Source organism: Callithrix jacchus, chromosome 15 (assembly GCF_049354715.1).
Source record: "Callithrix jacchus isolate 240 chromosome 15, calJac240_pri, whole genome shotgun sequence".
Taxonomy (NCBI): domain Eukaryota; kingdom Metazoa; phylum Chordata; class Mammalia; order Primates; family Cebidae; genus Callithrix; species Callithrix jacchus.
This window is the reverse complement of record NC_133516.1, coordinates 81,626,879-81,647,660: the sequence shown is the minus strand read 5'-3', so window position 1 is coordinate 81,647,660 and position 20,782 is coordinate 81,626,879. Positions and strand designations below refer to the sequence as shown.

Sequence of the window (20,782 nt, the reverse complement as noted above, 5' to 3'; positions counted from 1 at the left end):
TAGAATATCAATATTTTGTGCTGGTTTCCTGAACCGCAATTCCCACAGGATGATGAAATTCCCTTCTTTATTAGTTTGCTCAGGTTGCCATAATGAAATACCACAGACTCAGTGGCTTAATCAACAGAAATTTATTTTCTCACAGTTCTGGAGACAGAAGCTCCAAGTTCAAGTTGCCAGCAGGGTAGCTGTCTAGTGAGAGCTCTTCCTTTGGTTTGCAGATGGCTGCCTTCTTGCTTTGTGCTCACATGGCCTTTTCTTTGTGTACACATTAGGAGGTGGAGAGAAAGAGAAAGCATGTGCTCTGGTATCTCTTTTTAAAAGGACACTAATTCTATCAGATTACAGCCATACCTTTATGATCTCATTTAACCTTAACTATTTCCTTAAAGGCTCCATCTTCAAATAGATCCATAGTGGGGGTTAGGGCTTTAACATAAGAATTTTTTTACAACGAGTTGGCAGCAGATGCAAACATTCAGTCTATAACACTATTTAAAATTTAACTACCTTTCCCCAATAATTTCTATCTTCTTTTCTCCTTTAATTTTTTTCCTTAGTACTTATTACTATCTAATATCCCATATGATTACTTATTTATCAGACATATTATCTATCTCTACCATAGAAAGTAAGTTTTATGAAGGCAGGGACTTTTGTCTGTTTTATTCACTACTGTATTGCCTATGATTAAAATAGGGCCTAGAGCACAAATACGTCTTTGATACTATATGTGTTGATTGAATAAAGTTGTAGTGGCAAGGCTGGTTATTTGGGGAAGCTGGAGTAAAGTTCACTCCTAGCCAGTGAGATCTTCTTTAAAAGGAAAGTCCTAATTAATTAATTGTGTAATGAATTACTTATGGTAGACTGAATAAGATTTTCTTATTGAAGCCCTTAAGTTTAAGCTTACTTTGTACCTTCTGAAGTAGTAGTAGCTGCTTATAATTTAGATTTACTTGAGTTTTTTTTTTCCAGTTAGTAAAGATTGCAGAAAGAATCCTAAAAGATTAATAATACATTGTTTGGAAACCTTAAACCCTGTATAAACCTAATGAACAGAATATAACCAAAGCATTTATGACCACAAATTAGGAAACAAAGCAGCTGTTTTGGCAAGGGCAGCTTATTGAGAAATTCATTTCGATGCTGACAGCTTGTATGGAATGAGTATAAGTAAAATTGCTTCCAAAATGTGGATTTCTTGTCTTTTTAACCTACTGTCAGCCATCTCTAAATCAAGGATGCAAAAATACACTCAGAAAAGTCTATCTATGGCAGGTAGTTAAGAAAATTTGGTTTTACTGAATAGCAGGATCAATCCTAGGTTAATTTTAATTAAATCATTCTTCATAGCTCTGGCATTTTTCCTTCATGGGAGATTGGGAGAGATGTTCTTTTATCCCTTGATCCTTAAAATGCAGTACCTAAACTTCTAATCCCCTAGCCTCTTCAGTTACCCTTATATACGTTTATAGGTTTCTTAATTTTAAAATGGATTTAAAAACACAACTAAGATATTAGATCATCCCAATATACTCTTTTCAATTTGATAGATTTTAAGGTCTTTATATGTACTTTCTAAATGAATATATTTTTATCTGTCACCTTTCCTTTTCAAGTCTCTGTTGCATGTACACCCTTGAGGCATATCAGTCTAAGCTAACGTACTCTCTGCATAACATAAAAGGACAAAGGAAAGAAAAAGCTAATAGGATACTGCTTAGGGAAAACTCTGGAAATACCCAAAGATCAATAGAGCCCAAACTTCCTCCTAAGCTTTATAGTATGTTGTCCTCCAAGACTGGTGAAATCACGTGTAGACATAAATCTGGCATACATTGTCAACCCTGGAGAATCCAGGTGAGTAAAACCCCTCTCTGTGTAAAGATGCAAAAGCCTGCCTAAGAGTTGAAGGTAGTAGTTTTGTCTTTTTTTATATGATTAAAATTGCCATTATGAATTCTAGATATTGAAATTTCATAACTGTTCAATTTTGAAGAAAAATCAAGCATTTTCTAGCAAATTAGCCTATAAAAAAGAACATGGAATAAGATGGTGTGACTATTCTTCAGTTGAAGTTATTTCAATAAATAAAATCTGTACATGTTTAAAATTTTCTTTTTTATAAAAGGATTTAAAGGGGAACCCAAGAATCCTGGGGTAGGAATCAGAAAAATCTGAATTCTAATCTAGGCTTTGACCTTCCTTGCTAAACTTTCATAATCTTTCTGGGTCTGTTTTTTCTTTTCTTTTCTTTTTTTTTAATATAATGAGAAGGTTTGACCAGTTGATATCTTAAGCTCCTTTTAGACCTAACATTCTATGATTCCAACTTATTATACTAGATGAACTCACAAATCTACTAATTCATATACATTAGTGTAATATTATGATTCTATAGGTATAAATTGTCACAATGTAAAACTTTAATTGCCCATAGATGCTTTAGAACAAATTGACATGTCAGTGATGTGCAATTGTTTTTATAGGTACATTCCTCTCATTGAAAGGAGCTGTGCTAACATTCTCCTGTATGGACCGAACTGGCGGATTAATGCAACCTCCATATGAAGTTTGGAGGGATCCAAACAACATAGATGAAAATGAAAAATCTTGGAGAAGGAAAGTGGTAATGAACTCATCGTCTGCATCCCAAGAAATAGGAGATCATCAGTATACAATAATCTGCTCAGAAAAACAAGCCAAAGTCTTCTCACTGCCTTCTCAGACTTGTCTTTATGTTCATAACATCACGGAGACATCTTTTATACTGCAAGCAAATGTGGTGGTCATGTGTAACAGTGCCTGCTTGGCCTGCTTTTGTGCTAATGGACATATCATGATAATGAGGTACTTGCCTTCTTATAAATTATCTGGTAATCACAACAATACCAAAAAGGTACAATTCTAAAAAGTATATGTGTTATGTCCAAGATGTTATTAAGAAGCAACCTGAGATTATTGTTTCATTATGTTTCTGAATGTTTTATTGTTCAATAATTTGATGAGAGTTTGGGGTGTTTGTGTTTTGTTTTGGTTTTTGGTTTTTCTTTTTTGCTAAAAGTGCTTCGCATTGTGAGTGAAATATATTTTAATTGCTATAAAGAGATATAAGAAAAGAATGATTTTTCAATCATTTAACAAATATTTATTGAGCATATGTTATCTCCTAGATGCTATGCTAAGTACTGGAAATAAAAGATGAATAAGCTAAATGGAAAAGGAGTTAACTCTTACTTTTCCTAAGTTTCATACTTCACCCAAGAATTCTTACATACAGAATTTCATTTGATCTTAGAACTTCTCTAGGGCATAGGAAAATAAAGTATTATTTTCATTCTCCATTTTACATGTGTTAATAAATTAAAGTTACACAATTTGCCTGAGGTTAAAAGTCTAGAAAAAGTGAGACCATTTTTACTGAACCATATACTAAAAGTTATCAGACACTTTTAAAATAAGGTATCGCCCAAGAGATTTCATTCTACTGTTAGTGAAATTAAATAAAACTTATGAGACACAAAAATAATTACCTAATGATTTTATGAATTCCACAAATAGCTCATAAACATATACCATATAGATGTCACTGCCATTCTTTTTAATATCTCATTTATTTCCAAAAATTATTGAGACAAGCATTATACTAGGTCTGTGAAGGATATAAAAATTAGTAAAACATGGTCCTAACCCTTAAGAAACTCACTGTCTAACTAGGGAGATAAGACAGATACACAGACATTAGAACAAAAAGAAAATGTAAATTCCAACAGAGGAAATATGGGATTAGCTATAACTTAAGTTCCCAGAGTTCAAAGTCATAGCATAGTTGAACATGTATTATAAAAGAAGAGTTATAGAGAGGCGAATAACATGGAGAGGTAGATTAAAGCAAATTGTTGAGGACCTTGAATGTCAGGCTGAGTTTGACATTAATCAATTAATAGGCAATGAGCTTTTAGGAAGGTAATTAACCTTCTCTAACTATGTGTTAGGATATATACATGGAGGGCAAGCTTGAGATAGGCTTTTGAACTGAAATGGTATCTATACTGAAGGCAAGGAGGGAACAGGTGTAAGGGAAACTTATTGAGTGCAAAGCTGATTGGTTGTGAACAATAATGGAGATTGTTAAATCCTGAGGTTAGAAGAGAATTTAAAGGTTAGAAATTTTTTTGAACTTAGGTAACAGTTATGTTATTAGTATGTAGGAAAGTCAGAAGGATTTTAAAAAGTGATAATGAGAAATTTAAGAATAAATTCAGAATAACTATTTGAAATTTGAGGTGTTATAAGCCATTCAGCAGAGATTTAGCAATAAATTGAAGACTTACACTCTTAGAAAAATATATGTGGAAGATCCAGCTTTGGAAGTCATCTACGTAAATGCACCAGTCAAAGTTATGTCAGCAAATGAGGTAATCAAAAAAGATAGCATAAAAAGAAATGAGAAATAGACTGAGCTAAGGATAGAAACTTGGGGGTATTCTACATTTATGTAGTGAAAGAAAGAAGACAAGGCAGCAAAGGAGATTAAGAAGTCATTAGAAAGATAAGAAAGGACCAGAATTATATAACTTCATTAAATAAAAAGAGAAGAATATTGAAAGAGGTAGTAAAATATAGTGGAGATATCAAAGAATTTGTGTAAAAGAAAAAAAAGAGTAGATCTCACAACTGGTGGGATTTTGATAACAGGTCTTAGCAGCATGGTGGAAACAAAAGCTAATTTTCAAGGAGACAAGAATAGAAGCAGTGGTGGATCAGGGTTTGGCAAATTAATACCCACAAACTACCTCCATTCCCCTATCTGATTTTGTACAGCCTGTAAGCATTAAGAAAGGTTTTTACATATTTAATGGTTGAAAAAATTATAGAGAAGAAGAGTATTTCATGATGTGTGAAAATCATACTAATTTTAAATGTCAGTGCCCATAAATAAAGTTTTTTGGGGAACATAGCCACACCCATATTTCTGTATATTGACTATGGCTGCTTTTGCACTACAGGGCAGAGTTGAGTAGTTGCAACAGAGCCTCTATAGCCTAGAGAGACTAAAATATTTACTATCATAAATATTTATAGGCCTTTTCCCTTGGTATTTATTATTCTTTCAGAAAATTTTGTGGTTAGAAATGAGACAGGAAAGTTGTTTAAGAGTGAAACTAGGTTTTGAGAGTGTTTTATTTTTCTTAATAGGGAAAATATGAGCGGGTTTGTAAGCCAAGGAAAAGTAGTGAAGGAGAAAGTTTTGAATAAAAATAATCATTTTATGGTCTGTTCATTTTCTCATATATTTCTGATTCTTTCCTATCTAGTTTCCCCTTTCTCAAACTGTTTTTGGATATTTAAGATTGATAAGGTCATTTCAATCTTATTTGAAAATGATTTAACTCCCAGACATGGCTCAGATTTGAAAAAAAAAAAGTATATTTGTGTGTGTGTGTAAATGTGTGTATCTCACACACACATAGATTGAGTCATTGATAAATGGTATCTGTCGTCCTCTGTCCTTTATAAAAGCTGCTTGACATGATAATGGCTACTTTGATATTATGTCGTAGTAGAAATTCCTCATGTGTTTCTGAGGATCCTCAAAAATATCTGAAAAGGAAATAATTTTGATGTTATTTTAATAATACATATACATAAAGTGTAGCTAGAAAACAATGGTGTGTGCTCTGCTATGTGGTTTAAAGAAATGAATCCTACAAATTAGCATGCACCTGGCCTCATTCATTTTCCCATACTGAGTATATTCCCAGGATCTTTCCAGACCCTATCAGAAGCTAACTCTCGTAAGCCAAGTTTTCTCAAGTCCTAGTTTTCTGATACATATCAGGTAGCTAGTTAATTATTACTTAGCTCCTAAGTACCCAGACCTAGAAAAACAAGTTTGAGAGAGGAGAAATAGGTTTATCTTTGTATGAATTCTCAAACTTGGCTTTACAAGCTACTTTTTGGGGTTTACCTTTAGTTACCTGATGCTATTTCTTTATTAAAGGGTCCTGCATATAAGAAAGTATTTTTTCCTCTGTTTTAAGAGCAATTGTTTTCTAGCAGTTAGCAACTGACTTACTCTCTTTTCCTATCTGAAGTGACTACACCTCTATAATTTTCGTTCCTTGGCTTACTTTTTATTATACAATATAGACAATGTAGCCCATCAGAAAAGTCAGTTGGAATCTCTTCCTCAATATGAATGAATCTATCATGGAAATATTTTTAACTGGTATTGTTTTGGACTCATGTCTTAAGAAGCTTAGTTACCAGAGTGCTATAACAGATCATCTTTTAATATCCTTTTAAGATACTAGGTAATTCTTTCATCAATGAAGCTTTTGGAATCCAATGTGTAATTTACATTTACAATGCATTTCAATTCAGACCAGCCACATATCAACTGCTTAATAGCTACATTTGGTTATTGGCTACCATATTGGACAGCACAGTTCTTATTCCAATAACACAGATTTCAGATCCCATTTTACATAGTAAATTTCCATGGCTCAAAGTATAGTTACAAACCACTTTGATAAAGGAAATCAGTATTTTTTTTCAAGGTGCTGGTTTTATGATCTGGGACAACTTAAAATCATTGTGCACACTTAGAATCAGTATAATGGTTTCAAAATTTATTTAATTATAAGTTTACCTTTTCCCTTTTGGCATTAAAGGTCTGAATAAAAAGCAATGAGACTAGTTTTCTTCAGTGGTTTGTAAAACTGGCTTGAACAATAGTATCCAAAAGGACATTCTGATGAATATTTTAGCAAAATTATCAGCTACATTAGGATAAGCTTATAGCTATGGGGTAAGACACTTCAGATGTGTGGCATTCATTTGGATGTGCAAATTCTCATCTATTATTTATAACTTAGTCTCATTACCTTACAGTCTTGGCTATATTTACTTATTAGTCATGCCTCCAGTGCAGTTGCCCTAAGTTATGGTTAATTATTATTTCCTGTATATACAGTAAAGGAATGGGGAGCAAAGCCATTTTATTTCCAGGCACAGTGAACTGGGCCCACACTGCAACTCTTGTCAGTTTTGCCTTAAAGAAAGACAATAGAACAAGTATGCAGTCAGACATTTTCTAGCTGTGGTGTTTCTGAAATAACCAAAGGCTATAAATTATACTCTAGGGGCCGGGCGTGGTGGCTCACGCCTGTAATCCCAGCACTTTGGGAGGCCGAGGCGGGTGGATCACGAGGTCAAGAGATTGAGACCATCCTGGTCAACATGGTGAAACCCCGTCTCTACTAAAAATACAAAAAATTAGCCGGGCACGGTGGCGCGTGCCTGTAATCCCAGCTACCCGGGAGGCTGAGGCAGGAGAATTGCCTGAACCCAGGAGGCGGAAGTTGCGGTGAGCCGAGATCGCGCCATTGCACTCTAGCCTGGGTAACAAGAGCGAAACTCCATCTCAAAAAAATATATATATATATACTGTAGGAACATGTGAAGTGCAACAAAAAGTGCCCCTGAAATTCTGGCCACTGCATGTAATCCATCAAGAACATTTGCTAAGCATCTATATGAATTAAGATAAAAGAACCGTGCCTATGATTTTTTTATGTATGTGATTTTATGCGAAAGTCTAGTTTATTATCACTGAGCCTTGAAGATAAGAAGAAACAACCAGGCCAGATATGGTGGATCATGCCTATAATCCCAGCACTTTGGGAGGCCAAGGCGGGTGGATCACTTGAGGTCAGGAGTTCAAGACCAGCCTGGCCAAATGGCGAAACCCTGACTCTACTAAAAATACAAAAATTAGCCAGGTGTGGCGGTACATGTCTGTAGTTCCAGCTACTCAGGAGGCTGAGGTGTGAGAGTCACTCGAACCTGGGAGGCGAGATTGCGGTGAGCTGAGGTCACTCCACTGCACTCCAGCTTGGGTGATAGAGCGAGACTCTCAAAAGATATAAAAATAAAAAAATAAAAATAAACCACCATAAAACAATGGTATAAAAATCACTGTTTATGTAAAAGTCTACTTCTAACAACCTGCATGTGATATATGGATTTACTTTTTTCCATTCAGCCTACCTAGTCTTCGCCCAATGTTGGATGTTAATTATTTGCCACTGACAGATATGAGGATAGCACGAACATTTTGTTTTACCAATGAAGGACAGGCATTATACCTCGTCTCTCCTACTGAAATTCAGCGGTTAACATACAGCCAAGAAATGTGTGATAATCTACAGGTAGGTCAGGAGGTACATTTATGAAAAAGACATTGGACATGGTTGAGAGAATAAGAAAGATGTCTAAAAGCTAAAATATTATTAGGTCAAACAATACATATGCCCTTCCAATAACATGTTTTGAATTCTTCATTTTGAGCCTACCAGCTTCTAGAATGTTTCTGGTCATTGCACAGAAGTACTAAGAAAGAGGGAGACAATGTAAAGATCATTCATATTAATAGCTAATCTTTTTATTTATTTATTTTATTGCTTGGTTTGCCCATGGAGAATCTTATAAAAGATTATAAATTCTCCCCTCAGGGTAGGAAATATGTATGTACACACAAAAAAAATAAGGTTTCTTCAAAAGAGCCCTTGAATTCCACTTGGAGTTCAAGGACTCCTTTGAAGAAATCTTAATTGTGATTAAGGGACACACAAAATAAACATATATCCTGTGGGTTAGAATTGAGCATTTGTCTTTGATTGTAGCAGTAAGCATAGCCTAGATAGAGGATAGGTATAAATGTCTAAACTTTGGTAAGAATGGTCACAGTTTTTTAAAAGCATCTTAGACATTTAACTGGGTAAACCCCCCCATTTTACAAATAAGAACATTAAAACGTATTTATTATTCTATAGAGGTTAAGAGCATAAGCTCTGAACTACTCGAGCTGTATTTTGGCTCCTCCATCTGTGTGACTTTGGGCATTTTACTTAACCTATCTGTACACTCTACTTTGGAGCATTGTCATAATTTAGTAAGAATTCATATAAAGAACTAAGCTCAATGCCTGGAATATATTTTTAAAATAAATAATAATAATATTATTATCATCACCATTGTCATTCAACAGATTATTTATTGAGTTTTTACTATATGCCTAATACTTGGCTAGACTCTAGGAACACGCTAATAATTAAGATACAAGTCTCTGCCTGCTAGTGTGGAGAGACAAAAGTAAACAGACAATCACACCACACTGTGAAAACTGTTATGTATAGCTGTGGCAGTACTGGGGAGACGTATAAGAAGGACACCTGAGTTGATGGAGCAGAAGGGAGGCGGTTTAACCACTTGACTCTCTAAGATGCTTTTTTAAAATTTTGTGACCATCCTTACTCAAGGGTAGATAAACTTTTACAGCTATCCTGTTTCTAGTCTATGCTTACTGCTACAGTCAGAGACAAATGCCCAATTCTAACCCACTGGATATATTTATTTATTTTGTGTGTCCCATAATCAAAAGCAGTTGGTTTGAGAAGGATTGTGGGCACAACTGACTTCCGAATGGTAAATAGGAGTTATCCAGGTGACTGAATGGTTGGGAGATGAAAAAGGTAAGATACTCTAGACAGAAGTAGTGGCATGCAAAAGCCTCAGGGCTAAGGAACCTGCCAAGAAAGTGAGGAATTAGGAAGTGAAAAGAGTGGAGATGTTGTGCTGGAGAATTAGTCGAGTAGATCTTGCAGCCCTTTGTAAGCTCCTTAAGGGATCTATTATAGCATTTATCCCAAGGACAGTGGTAAGTCATTAAAAAGTTTTAGCAGATTTGTTTATTAAAATAAATATTCTAGTTATAGTATGGTGGTTGGTTTTCAGGAAGCATCAGGATGGAGAAAAGTTAGCAGATTCAATAGCTATAAAGTGTCCAGTGCCCTATTTAATAGGGCAACTGGATTTAGGGTTATTAAATATAGGAGTGAGGGAAAGGAAGGAATTAGTCATTTCTCAGTTTCTGGCTTGGGGAACCAAATAGATGATGCTGCCATTTCCAAAGAGAAGGGCTTCAGGAGAAAGAGTACAGGTCTCAGTAGAGGTAGAGGAGATGATGAAGTTAAAATCATACTGGAAGTTCATAGAAAACCAATATTAGGTCACAGATCTCCTGACATATCTAAGGTCCTTTCTCCACACTGACGATTCTTAAACTTTGGTCTGCTTTAGAGAGACCTGGGGAGCAAGGTATAATCTTGAGAAATGAAATCATCTATGTAGATTCTGATTTCATACATGTGGAATGCAGCCTGAATACCTGCATTTCTAACAAGCATTTCTCTAGTCATTGTAAAGCTCGCCAAATATTGAGAACAATTGTACTTCACCCTATACAGAAGCTGCCTATTTTGACTCATTTAAATTATCTTTAACAATTTTATAATTTTATACTTCCTAGAAAAATAGATCCAACCTTCTACATACCACCAAAGCTTTCCTATTTCATAGGGCAGTCTGTGCTTGGTTCAGGGAAGGGTACCAGGATAAAAAAGAGACTATAGTGACTGAAAGAGGATCCAAAGTCTAGTGGTAGTTATTGATCACAGGTGGAAATTAATCATAGGGTAGATAAATTGGCTTCCCATGCTTTCTAATAGTGGAGGGAAGAAGAAAAGAGCACAGATAAAGGGAAATTTTAGAACATGTGTTACTATAGAAGGGGAGGAAAAGGAGATGGTAAAAGAAATGCCAGAGGGAGAACTGTGAGCACAGCAAAAATAACCGTGAAAATATATGAAAAGCAGAGTGTCTTTTCATGATGTGTTCTAATATACCACAGTGTTACCTTTTTGCATATTAATTTATTTTTTTAGTTGTTCTAATCTGTTTTCTTTGAATTTGATACAGGACATGCTAGGAGATTTGTTTACTCCCATAGAGACACCAGAAGCTCAAAACAGAGGCTTTCTCAAGGGACTGTTTGGGGGAAGTGGACAAACATTTGACAGAGAAGAGCTCTGTGAGTAAATTCCTGATTATAAAAATGCATTGCAAAATAGAAGACATGTTTCTGTGTATATTTGTGTGTAACTTAATGTAATATGTGATCTCAATTTCTAAACTATGTATTTTTTGCATCTAAAAGTTTGAATATTTGTTTCCTTCTGTACCATAAAAATTATTTCTGTTTACCAAACATGAATAAAAGTGGTCACTTCAGATTAGGAAATTGCTTAACAAAAATGATACATATAATTCATAAAAATAATGAGCAAGCTAATAAATATCTCATTTGCAAGTAGATTATACCTTCATGGCAATGTGAAGGCATTCAAAAAAGTCTGGAAAAAAGATTTTTGAATCTGCCTGACTTTAATAACTGCTGGAAAACAGATTCCTTATCTAGCATGTAAGATTTATCAATGCTACAGAATAAATTACTTTAAAAATCTACCAGTGAGACAAAATCGAAAAGTATTGCTGTTTATCAAAGTCTCACTGGTAGATTTTTATTTATTTGTTTGTTTGTTTATTTATTTATATTTTTATTTTTTGAGATGGAGACACATTCTGTTGCCCAGGCTAGAGTGCAGTGGCCTGATCTCGGCTCACTGGAGACCTCTGTCTCCTGGGTTCAAGCAATTCTCCTGCCTCAGCCTCTTAAATAGCTGGGATTACAGGCACCCAACCATGCCTGGCTAACTTTTGTGTTTTTAGTAGAGACGGGGTTTCACTATGTTGGCCAGGTTGGTCTCGAACTCCTGACCTCGGATGATCCACCTACCGCAGCCTCTCAAAGTGCTGAGATTACAGTCATGAACCACTGTGCCCAGCTTCACTGGTAGATTTTTAAATAATGGGAAAATACTAGGTAAAATTTTCAGAGAGAAGGCATGAATATATTTTCCAGAATATCCTACCATCATTTGGTCTTATAGATCAAAATTCTCTTTCTTTGGAACTTTTAACTATGCAAAAACATCTAGGTTCCTTTGTGCAATAGAATATTATTCAGCCATGAAAAGAAATGAGGTACTGATACATGGTACAACATGGATAAACCTTGAAAACATCTTGCTAAGTGAAAGAAGCCAGACAAGAAGGCCACATATTCTATGATTCCATTTATATAAAATAGCTAGAATGGGCAAATTCAGAGAGACTAAAAGTAAATTAATGATTGCCAGAGGCTGAGGCAATGAGGAAGAAGGAGTGACTGCCATGAATATGTGGTTTCTCTTTGGAGTAATGTATACGTTCTACAATCAGATAGTGGTGATGATGTACAACTTTGTGAATACACTAAAAACAAGTGAATTGTACATTTTAAATGGATAACTTTTATATGAATTATATCTCAATAAGCCTCTTATTTTTTAAAAAATTAGATTCCAGCCACTCTCATAAAAAAATCCAGAATTCATTCAAATATTATATCCTTGGGAATTCTTACTAAATTTCTGCCAAAATAGTTGTTTTTCCTTTAAAAAAATTAAAAAAGACAGAATCTCGCTTGGTTCCCCAGGCTCTAGAGTAAAGTGACACAATCAGGTCACTGCAGCCTCAAACTCCTGGGCTCAAGTGATCCTCCTGCCTCAGCTAGGACTATGGGTAGCTAGGACTACAGGCATTCACTTCTATGCTTGGCTAATTTTTTATAGCTGTTTTTCAATTCAAAAAGTGTTTTACTTTATGGAGAGCTGGTGCAGTGGCATGCACTTGCAGTACCAGCTCCTTGGGAGGCTGAGGTGGGAAGATTGCTTGATGCCAGGAGTTTGAGTCAAGCCTAGGCAACATAGCAAGACTTTGTCTATAAAAATATTTATTTTTACTTCATTGAAATTGAATAAAGCTGAGCTTTGTAGGTGACTGGGAAATTCTTTTAGTCTTTCATAAGTCACAGTTTTTTTTGAGACAAAGTCTCACTCTGCTACCCTGGCTGGAGTGCAGTGGCATGGTCTCGGCTCACTGCAACCTCTACCTCCTAAATCCAGGAGATTCTCATGCCTCAGCCTCCCAAGTAGCTGGAATTACAGGCATGTGCAAACACGTCCAGCTAATTTTTGTATTTTTAGTAGAGATGGAGTCTCACCATGTTGCCAGGCTGGTCTACAACTCCTGACTTCAGGTGATCTGCCCACCTCAGCCTTCAAAAATGCTAAGATTACAGGTGTGAGCCACGATGCCCAGCCACAAATTTTTAACATATGTAATTTATATGCGTAAATGTTATGTTTGTTTTATAAATCAAATTTTTAACATACATAACCATCATTCATATATATTCATATACCCCATTTTTCAGTATTTACATAGAGACAGAAAGAAAGAAAGAGAACCTGAGACCACTACTAAGGCTTATATATGAAGATGAGCAGAGTGAACAGAGAAGGCTGAAATATAAACTAAGGCAGAAACTTAAGCAAATGATCAGGCCTAAGCTTGGAACAGACATTAATATGGTTTAAATACGAGGTCACATATTTTGAATATTCCGATTCAGCATCAAGAAATGCAAATATGTCATATTGTATAGAACACATACACATACAAAAAGGCCTATGACAACAATATACCTCACAGTCTCTTTCTTAGCATTTTTCTTAAGTGCTAACATCTCCCCACACACATATATGACTGGACCAAATAAGACTGTCTTATACTGAGAATTATGACAGTAGAATGTAATATTAGTACTTTGTCTTGGTGACAAGCTTGACTGTTTGAATCACTGACAAAATTTTTTAAATTGCTATTGCTTAAATTCTCAGTTGGGGAAGCTTCAGCAGGAAAAGCATCCCGCAGCCTTGCGCAGCACATTCCTGGACCAGGTAGTATAGAAGGAATGAAAGGCGCTGCTGGAGGGGTGATGGGAGAGCTGACCCGTGCACGGATTGCACTTGATGAAAGAGGACAGAGGCTAGGAGAGCTGGAAGAGAAAACTGCAGGCATGATGACCAGTGCAGAAGCATTTTCCAAACATGCACATGAGGTAAACTGCCTAAGTAAATACAGACATCTTCATACAGGAGTAACTTTAAGCATTTAGGCTCTGCACAAGAAAGAGATTCTTGTGCTTCAGCCTCCCAAGTAGCTGGGACAACAGGGATTATCCACATAGGTAATCCTGTTTTAGAATCATGAAAACCTGGATCTCTTTGAGTATTATAACTCCCCCAATGCTTGGGAGATAGAAATGTTTTTTAAAAAACTTTAATGTATTGATACTTCTTTATCTTAGGGGATAATTAAAGAAAATTATCCATTGGGTTCTGATACATTGGGTCTATATTGTGCATCAGCTGCCTAAAAGGTGTTTCAGTAGGTTATATGACCCCACAACACACCCACCAAGAAGGTGTGGGGGGCAGTGGAGGATGGGATCCACATCTTGCATTTTGTCTCATCATTAAAAACCATTTTCCATCAGCTGAGTCTTTACAGCTTGTTTTTTTATTTTTAAAGTCTTCTCATATGCACTTTATTTCACAAAATAAAAGAAGCCATTCAGTTTGATTATAAGTTTTGAGATTAGTTAGATTTGCATGATTAGCTCAAAATGGGCTTGCTTTTAATAGCACTTTTAAAGTATTTTAGCATCTTACGGTGGCTATTTTTTCTTTGCAGTTAATGCTGAAATACAAGGATAAGAAATGGTACCAATTCTAAACTTCTAAAGAAGCTGTGACTGCTTTGAGAAACCATATTCAGGGAACCAAATTTATTCCCAGCATCACTATTCAACTGCTAGAAGCCAGTTTCTTCTACAAAATGTTCCATTTACAGTCAATCTGAAATTATCTTAAAGGAGATGTATCAGAGACACTATACAACCCAAAGGCTGGAGCCCTGGTTAAAAATCCCAAGATATGGCTGATTTTGCCTTTTCCCTTGTGGAATGGAGCTATCATCTTGGCATGTCATTCGATAAGGATTTATATTTAGGAACTAAGGGGAGTCCTCTTGATTTGAAAATTCCTGTACAAACAAAAGCATTAATGCACTTAATGAAAAAAATCTTTGCATGATAAATTAACATCTTAAGAGGAAAAGAAAAAAAAGCATGTTGTGACAGAAGAAAAAAAGATTCACAGTAAACTATTTCTATTAATTGGGCCAAACTCAACAATTTTAAAAATCTGCATTTGAAGATATCAGTGCATTTCAAATATATTTGCCATACCCAACTGAAAAGGAAAACAAAACAAAACAAGAACCCAGAGTTTTCGCATCTGTAACTTTCATTGTACTAGAACATTATTGAATGCTTATGGCAAGAGTCTGATTAATGTTCTCTCTCCATGTTTTACATCATTCAGAGTTCTAGTCATAATCAAATATTGCCAGCCAGTATAGTAAGTTATTTCCAACACAATTATTTTCATTTCTATCACCTTCAGAATGGGTTGCTGTTTTTAGCACAAATCATGAACGGTTGGGTCACCTCAAAGCATTTTCTTTAGCCTGGCTTATATTCTATATAGGGAAGTTGGTAGTAGGTTTGGGGAAACTATAGGAATAATAGAGTTAGCTATGAGAACTGACTTCACAAAAAGTGAAGTTTCACATACCCCAATTTCAGTTTCTAAAGTGATATATTTTTAAAGCTTAATTTGTATCCTTGTCTGCCAGTTACACAGTATATTATGTTCAAACCCGGTAAGGTCTGTAACCCGAAAGTGCTCTTGCAGCCTGACATTCACAAACCAAACTGGTCATTCTCTTTAGTGTGATTCAGTAAAACCTCAGTTAATGTTTTAAGAAAGGGATTCTGATTTATGACGTTTCTGATTTACAAGGGCTTTCATTAGAAAATACTTTTCAGTTCAATACTTACCCCTGGATATTTTAATAAAATATGGTGATGTGTTTGCTATCTTGGCCTCTCTCATCATTACAGACAACAAAAATACATAAAGAGTTTAATGATATAAAATCAATTATTTTGTCACTAGGTTGAATAATATAAGCCACCAGATTATGTCAATAGATGCCAAACACCTGTCCCTTGTTAAAAACTCTTTTAAGCTGGAATAAAGACTATCCTTAACAAGATACAAGGTATCTGTCTTAACTCACCGGAAAGCACTAGAGTCAAAACAAAATAAAGGCATCTACCACCATTTAACATAATTCTGGAAGTTGAAAGTTATAGGAATGTATATATACATACTCCAGTACTCATCCTGTAATATGTTGTTCTTTCAAAACATGTTTAATTAGCACAAACCATGAACGGTTGGGTCACCTCAAAGCATTTTCTTTAGCCTGGCTTATATTCTATAGGGAAGTTGGTAGTAGGTTTGGGGAAACTATAGGAATAATAGAGTTAGCTATGAGAACTGACTTCACAAAAAGTGAAGTTTCACATACCCCAATTTCAGTTTCTAAAGTTATATATTTTTAAAGCTTAATTTGTATCCTTGTCTGCCAGTTTAACATAATTCAGTTTTGGCTTATTAAATTTTTGTTAATCAAGGTCTTATTGGATTTACATTTATGTTTCTGAAGACTTCATCATTTTCCTGGATTTCAGGTTATTTTAATAGCCAAAAATGGTATTTGTATTTCCTTTTTAGTCTAATTTTTTGCTAGAAATAGTACTTTCTAACAAATGTTTCTAGTAGTACAATGTTGTTAGTAATTTTGGGAAGAAAAAAGATGAGTGAAAGAGTTATATAACGTACACTAGGATAGCATTTCTCAGAGTCCATGAATCTACTTGTTAAAAAAGCCTCTCTGTGAATCTCCCAGTCACCTGAGAGATTAGGCAGATTAAGCTTCATTGTTCAGCCTTACAGTCACAGAATCTGGCTTGGAAACACAGACATTGCATGACTGTATCATTTATAAAATTATATGGTAAAAATATTAAAGAAACTTAAGATTGGGGTCTAGAAAATACTGGTTGCCAAATTGTATATATTATTTGTACCATCAACTTCAAGGACTTAGTTTTCTGATTTTCAGAACAAATACTATCATTTCTATATTTAAAAAAAGACTAAAGGAGTAAAATATTCGTTTATTTTAGAAATAATGAAATTCAGTCCAAAGTAGCATTACATTTGATGAGTATCTCTGAAGCCCTCAATAAGATTTAACTTATTTTAACTTGTTCTACATTAAGATTTCTCAATATTAGCAGAAATTCTTTCTGCACTATTAGCAGAAAGTCTTTGTTGTGGGAAACTGTCCTGTGTATTGTGAGTGACATCCCTGGCCTCTGTCTACTAGATGCCAGTAGGAAACTCCTAGTAATGACAATCAAAATGTCTCCAGCCATTGCCAAAATTTATCCCAGTTTACAGCCACTATTCTACATCATATAAAGAGGTAGATTATGTGAATATGTAATAAATGTTGTACAATAAGTATACAATCTTACCAAGATAAATTATTATACCCAAAATTACACATGTGGTTCATATGCAATAACATAGAATTTTGAAGAAAGCTTATATGTATCAGTGAAAAATAACAACTACAGAATATTTTAGGGCACACAGAGAAAATATCAAAAAAGGACATTGTAGCATTTCACAGTAGAAGTGCCCAAGACTTTGCCTTCAGTGAATAGATCAAAAGTTTATAATTAGCATGCCAATTGGAAGTAAACAGGTGCTTCTAAAATGCTTGAAAAGAAAAGGTTCTTTGAAGTCATTTAAACGTGTCTTTCAAAATTGTTTTTATAAGCCCTTCCTTAACATTAAGGGTAACTTCATCTCACAAACTCCTGTTACTGGAATCCAAATTAATGAGGTTTTACTGTATCAAAATTATTTTTATAATTCAAAGAGATAGCAATAACAAGAATCTAATGTGGATGTGATTTTTCTTTTTGAACATTTCTGTTCTGCTGCACTGACCTTAGCATGCATACATGTGCATACACACACACACACACCCCATCGCAATCACCATCACCATCACTATCACCATCACCACCACCACCACCACCATCATCATCTTATCCTCATCTTTGGAAAATGAGTACTGTTGATCCATGTAATCCTTTGCATCATCTCATCTTTACTTTCTTCCATTTTGGAACATAAGAAAAATACTCCTAGTAACTTGGACAATGATACAGAAAGTGACCCTGAGCCTTAGTTATCACTGAAATTACACTCTATCTGCTAAAGCAACATCAGAAGATAAGGCTTGCAAACCACAGTCCCAAAATTGTCTCCCTGATTCCTTCAAGAGATAAGCCCTTTTTAGTGTTACAGCAGAAAATGGGCCTTCTCATTCTATTCATCAATGAGAAGCTAGAAGTATTTGTTTTCCTGATAGTAACATGGGCAATAATCCCTACCTTGAAATCATCCATTAATCTGGGAGTTTGGAGGGAGGGATGATTGATTTGTCATTTGTTTTAATCACCTATGGGCAGTATTACTGACTTTGCTTCTTACACTTTACTGAGCCCCAGATCTTAGAGCCCCAGTCACTGTCAAGATCATGTTTGACTGCAACTTTGGAAGGACAGTGACAGAACTGAATGAGATGTTTTCCAATGATTCAGTCACGAAGACAATTTTTTCAAATCTTTTGAAAGTGATTCTCAAATTAATAAATCAAAATCCAAGGGATTCCCTCAAAGTTTTTACAGATCTTAAAGGAAAACGTTTACTGTTGGAGTCCTTTTTATGTGACTCATGTACCAGTTTTAAAGGTACCATATACTTTATCTACCTTAAGGGAACACCATTACTTTAAGAGAAAAAAGAATCAGATTAGGCCTAAGACTGGTTGAAGAAGATTAAAGGAGATTCTTATGTTCAAGCAGAAGGGAAAAATGAAGCCAATCTAGAAAAGTAAGCTAAAAATTATCTCCTTGGCTTAGGATCACTGGGACAACCTGGGAGTATATCTGTGTGATTACAACCTGCCACTATGAGAAAAAGAACTGTAACCTGAACATGTTGGCTCACAGAGGGTAATGCCAAAAGAATTCAAAACATTCATGACAGGTCTCGGTCTTGGTGTCAGGAGAAACGTGGTAGCTTCCACAGCTTCTTCACCTCTGTCCTCTGTCACACAACTCCATTTTTGTCTGGGTACTATTTCACATACACATTGTCCTGGATGCCAGAAATACTTGTGGTATACTTGGTTTGGGCAGAATCTCTAGTATACACATTCCAGGGAACATGGTTGTCAACATAACAAGTTTAGTGTATGTATTTGTAGACAACATAGCCCTAAAAGCATAAAATATAGAATAGGTAAGGTCTGTCTTGGGAAAGGAGGAGGAAATACCACTTTGGTGCAAGAAGATTGTGGTAGAAAGGACATGGTAGCCAGAGTGAAGTGAAAGAGACTTTGAGGAATCAGATGCACAGATGGATGCTTTTATTTACTTATTTATCTAGAGAAGTGCTTCTCAACCTTGGCTGTACATAAGAATCACCTCAGGAAACTGTAAAATTCCCAATCTTATTAAAATCCTTTGAAGTGGGAACTAGACACCAATGTCTGTGAAAGCCTCCAAGGTGGTTCTAATATCCAGCCAAAGTTGATTATCCCTGTTTTATGACCACCTAAGGAAAACCTGTTTGTCTGCCTTGGCTGTTATTGCAGCCCCAGTTCTGAGTGGTCAGGGAAGGCTAGTTGTAAGATATAGTAATGGTATTTATTCTGTATGTCTCACAGAACAAAAGTATGTGAGAATTTCTGACCAGGCAGCTCTCTATTAAATCTTAATAAGCATCTCTGTGATATTCTCCTATGTGACTTGTTCATTAGTTATTCCAGCTGAAAGGTCTAGTTTTTTTCAATTGTCTTACGCGTATGACATCACAAGATACCAGAAGTAGCACAGTAAATTCGACAGCATTATAAAGCTAAGTGGAAAACTAATTCTTCATATTTAGACAGTGGAAATTCTCAAAACAATCATTTGCTAAATCAGGTCCAAATTTCTGTTTCATTATTCTTCTGGAGGAGACATGGGTACCAGGTATCTGTTCTGCTATAGGTATATTTCATTGGACTTCGTCTTAGCAAAAAGGAAGAACAAATCTTCCTTTTTATTATCTCAATCAAAAGCTCCCAGGACAACTTGGATTTATTTTTTTAGTATTTGGACATGTGTTTAAGAGAAAAGAATAACTGTAACTTCTTATATGATGTCCAGTGCCCTGAAAGAGTGCTTACACCTTCAAAACAGGAGAGTCCAGCCTGTCAAAGGCAGTAACATATAACGAGAATTTAGAGTTATCTCCTCTCATACTGCTTTCCCTCTGCTATTGGCCCACCCTTCTCGACTGCAAAGCCAGAAAGTAAACTAGGTGGTGGTTTTGGACAATTGTACACAGGATCAGAATCTCTAATAACCTATAATTTTTAGTACTTAACTATGTGATGTTTTATTCTAGGAAATAAGAAACAGATGACATCATTGATGTATCTTTCTTTCATCTTCAGAATTTTTGCATCTTTTCAGAAAATGACAAATTACTATTTTTCTGTTGCACTCAGCAATTGTGACTATACTTAACAAAATTCTTGTAGTCTGTAGAGATATCAATAAAATTGTATATGTTTGTACATAGATGCTCTCTTATGTCATAATGTCATGCACTAATAATTTTTGCCAAGATTACATATGGACAGAGGTAAGACCCATTTATAAGACTATGAACTATGGTTTTGCAAAGTGTAACTGTTTTAAAAAGGCAGGAAGGGGGCGGGAGAGCAATGTATAGCAAATCTATCAAATACAACTTCCCAAAACTCATACATTTCACTAGCATTCATTAACCCAGTAGCCATTCAAAATCTCCGTCAAATTGAGGAAATGTGTTACTTTTTATGGAAAGACTTGAAAGACAACTTTTGATGGTGTTGATTGAAT

General features: G+C 35.3%; 1 protein-coding gene across 22 annotated transcripts in view; it reads left to right on the top strand.

The window, feature by feature from the left end:
* STXBP5L (syntaxin binding protein 5L) overlaps window positions 1-20,479 on the top strand; it is a 452,700-nt gene extending 432,221 nt beyond the window's left edge. For all 22 annotated transcript variants that reach the window (XM_078352051.1, XM_078352048.1, XM_035274086.3 and 19 more), the window contains 5 exons: window positions 2,493-2,853; window positions 8,054-8,219; window positions 10,828-10,939; window positions 13,692-13,912; window positions 14,548-20,479. In XM_078352051.1, the coding sequence (XP_078208177.1) occupies window positions 2,493-2,853; window positions 8,054-8,219; window positions 10,828-10,939; window positions 13,692-13,912; window positions 14,548-14,589 (902 nt within the window). In that variant the 3' untranslated portion in view covers window positions 14,590-20,479. The remainder of the gene's footprint in view (window positions 1-2,492; window positions 2,854-8,053; window positions 8,220-10,827; window positions 10,940-13,691; window positions 13,913-14,547) is intronic.
* Window positions 20,480-20,782: the final 303 nt, after the last annotated feature.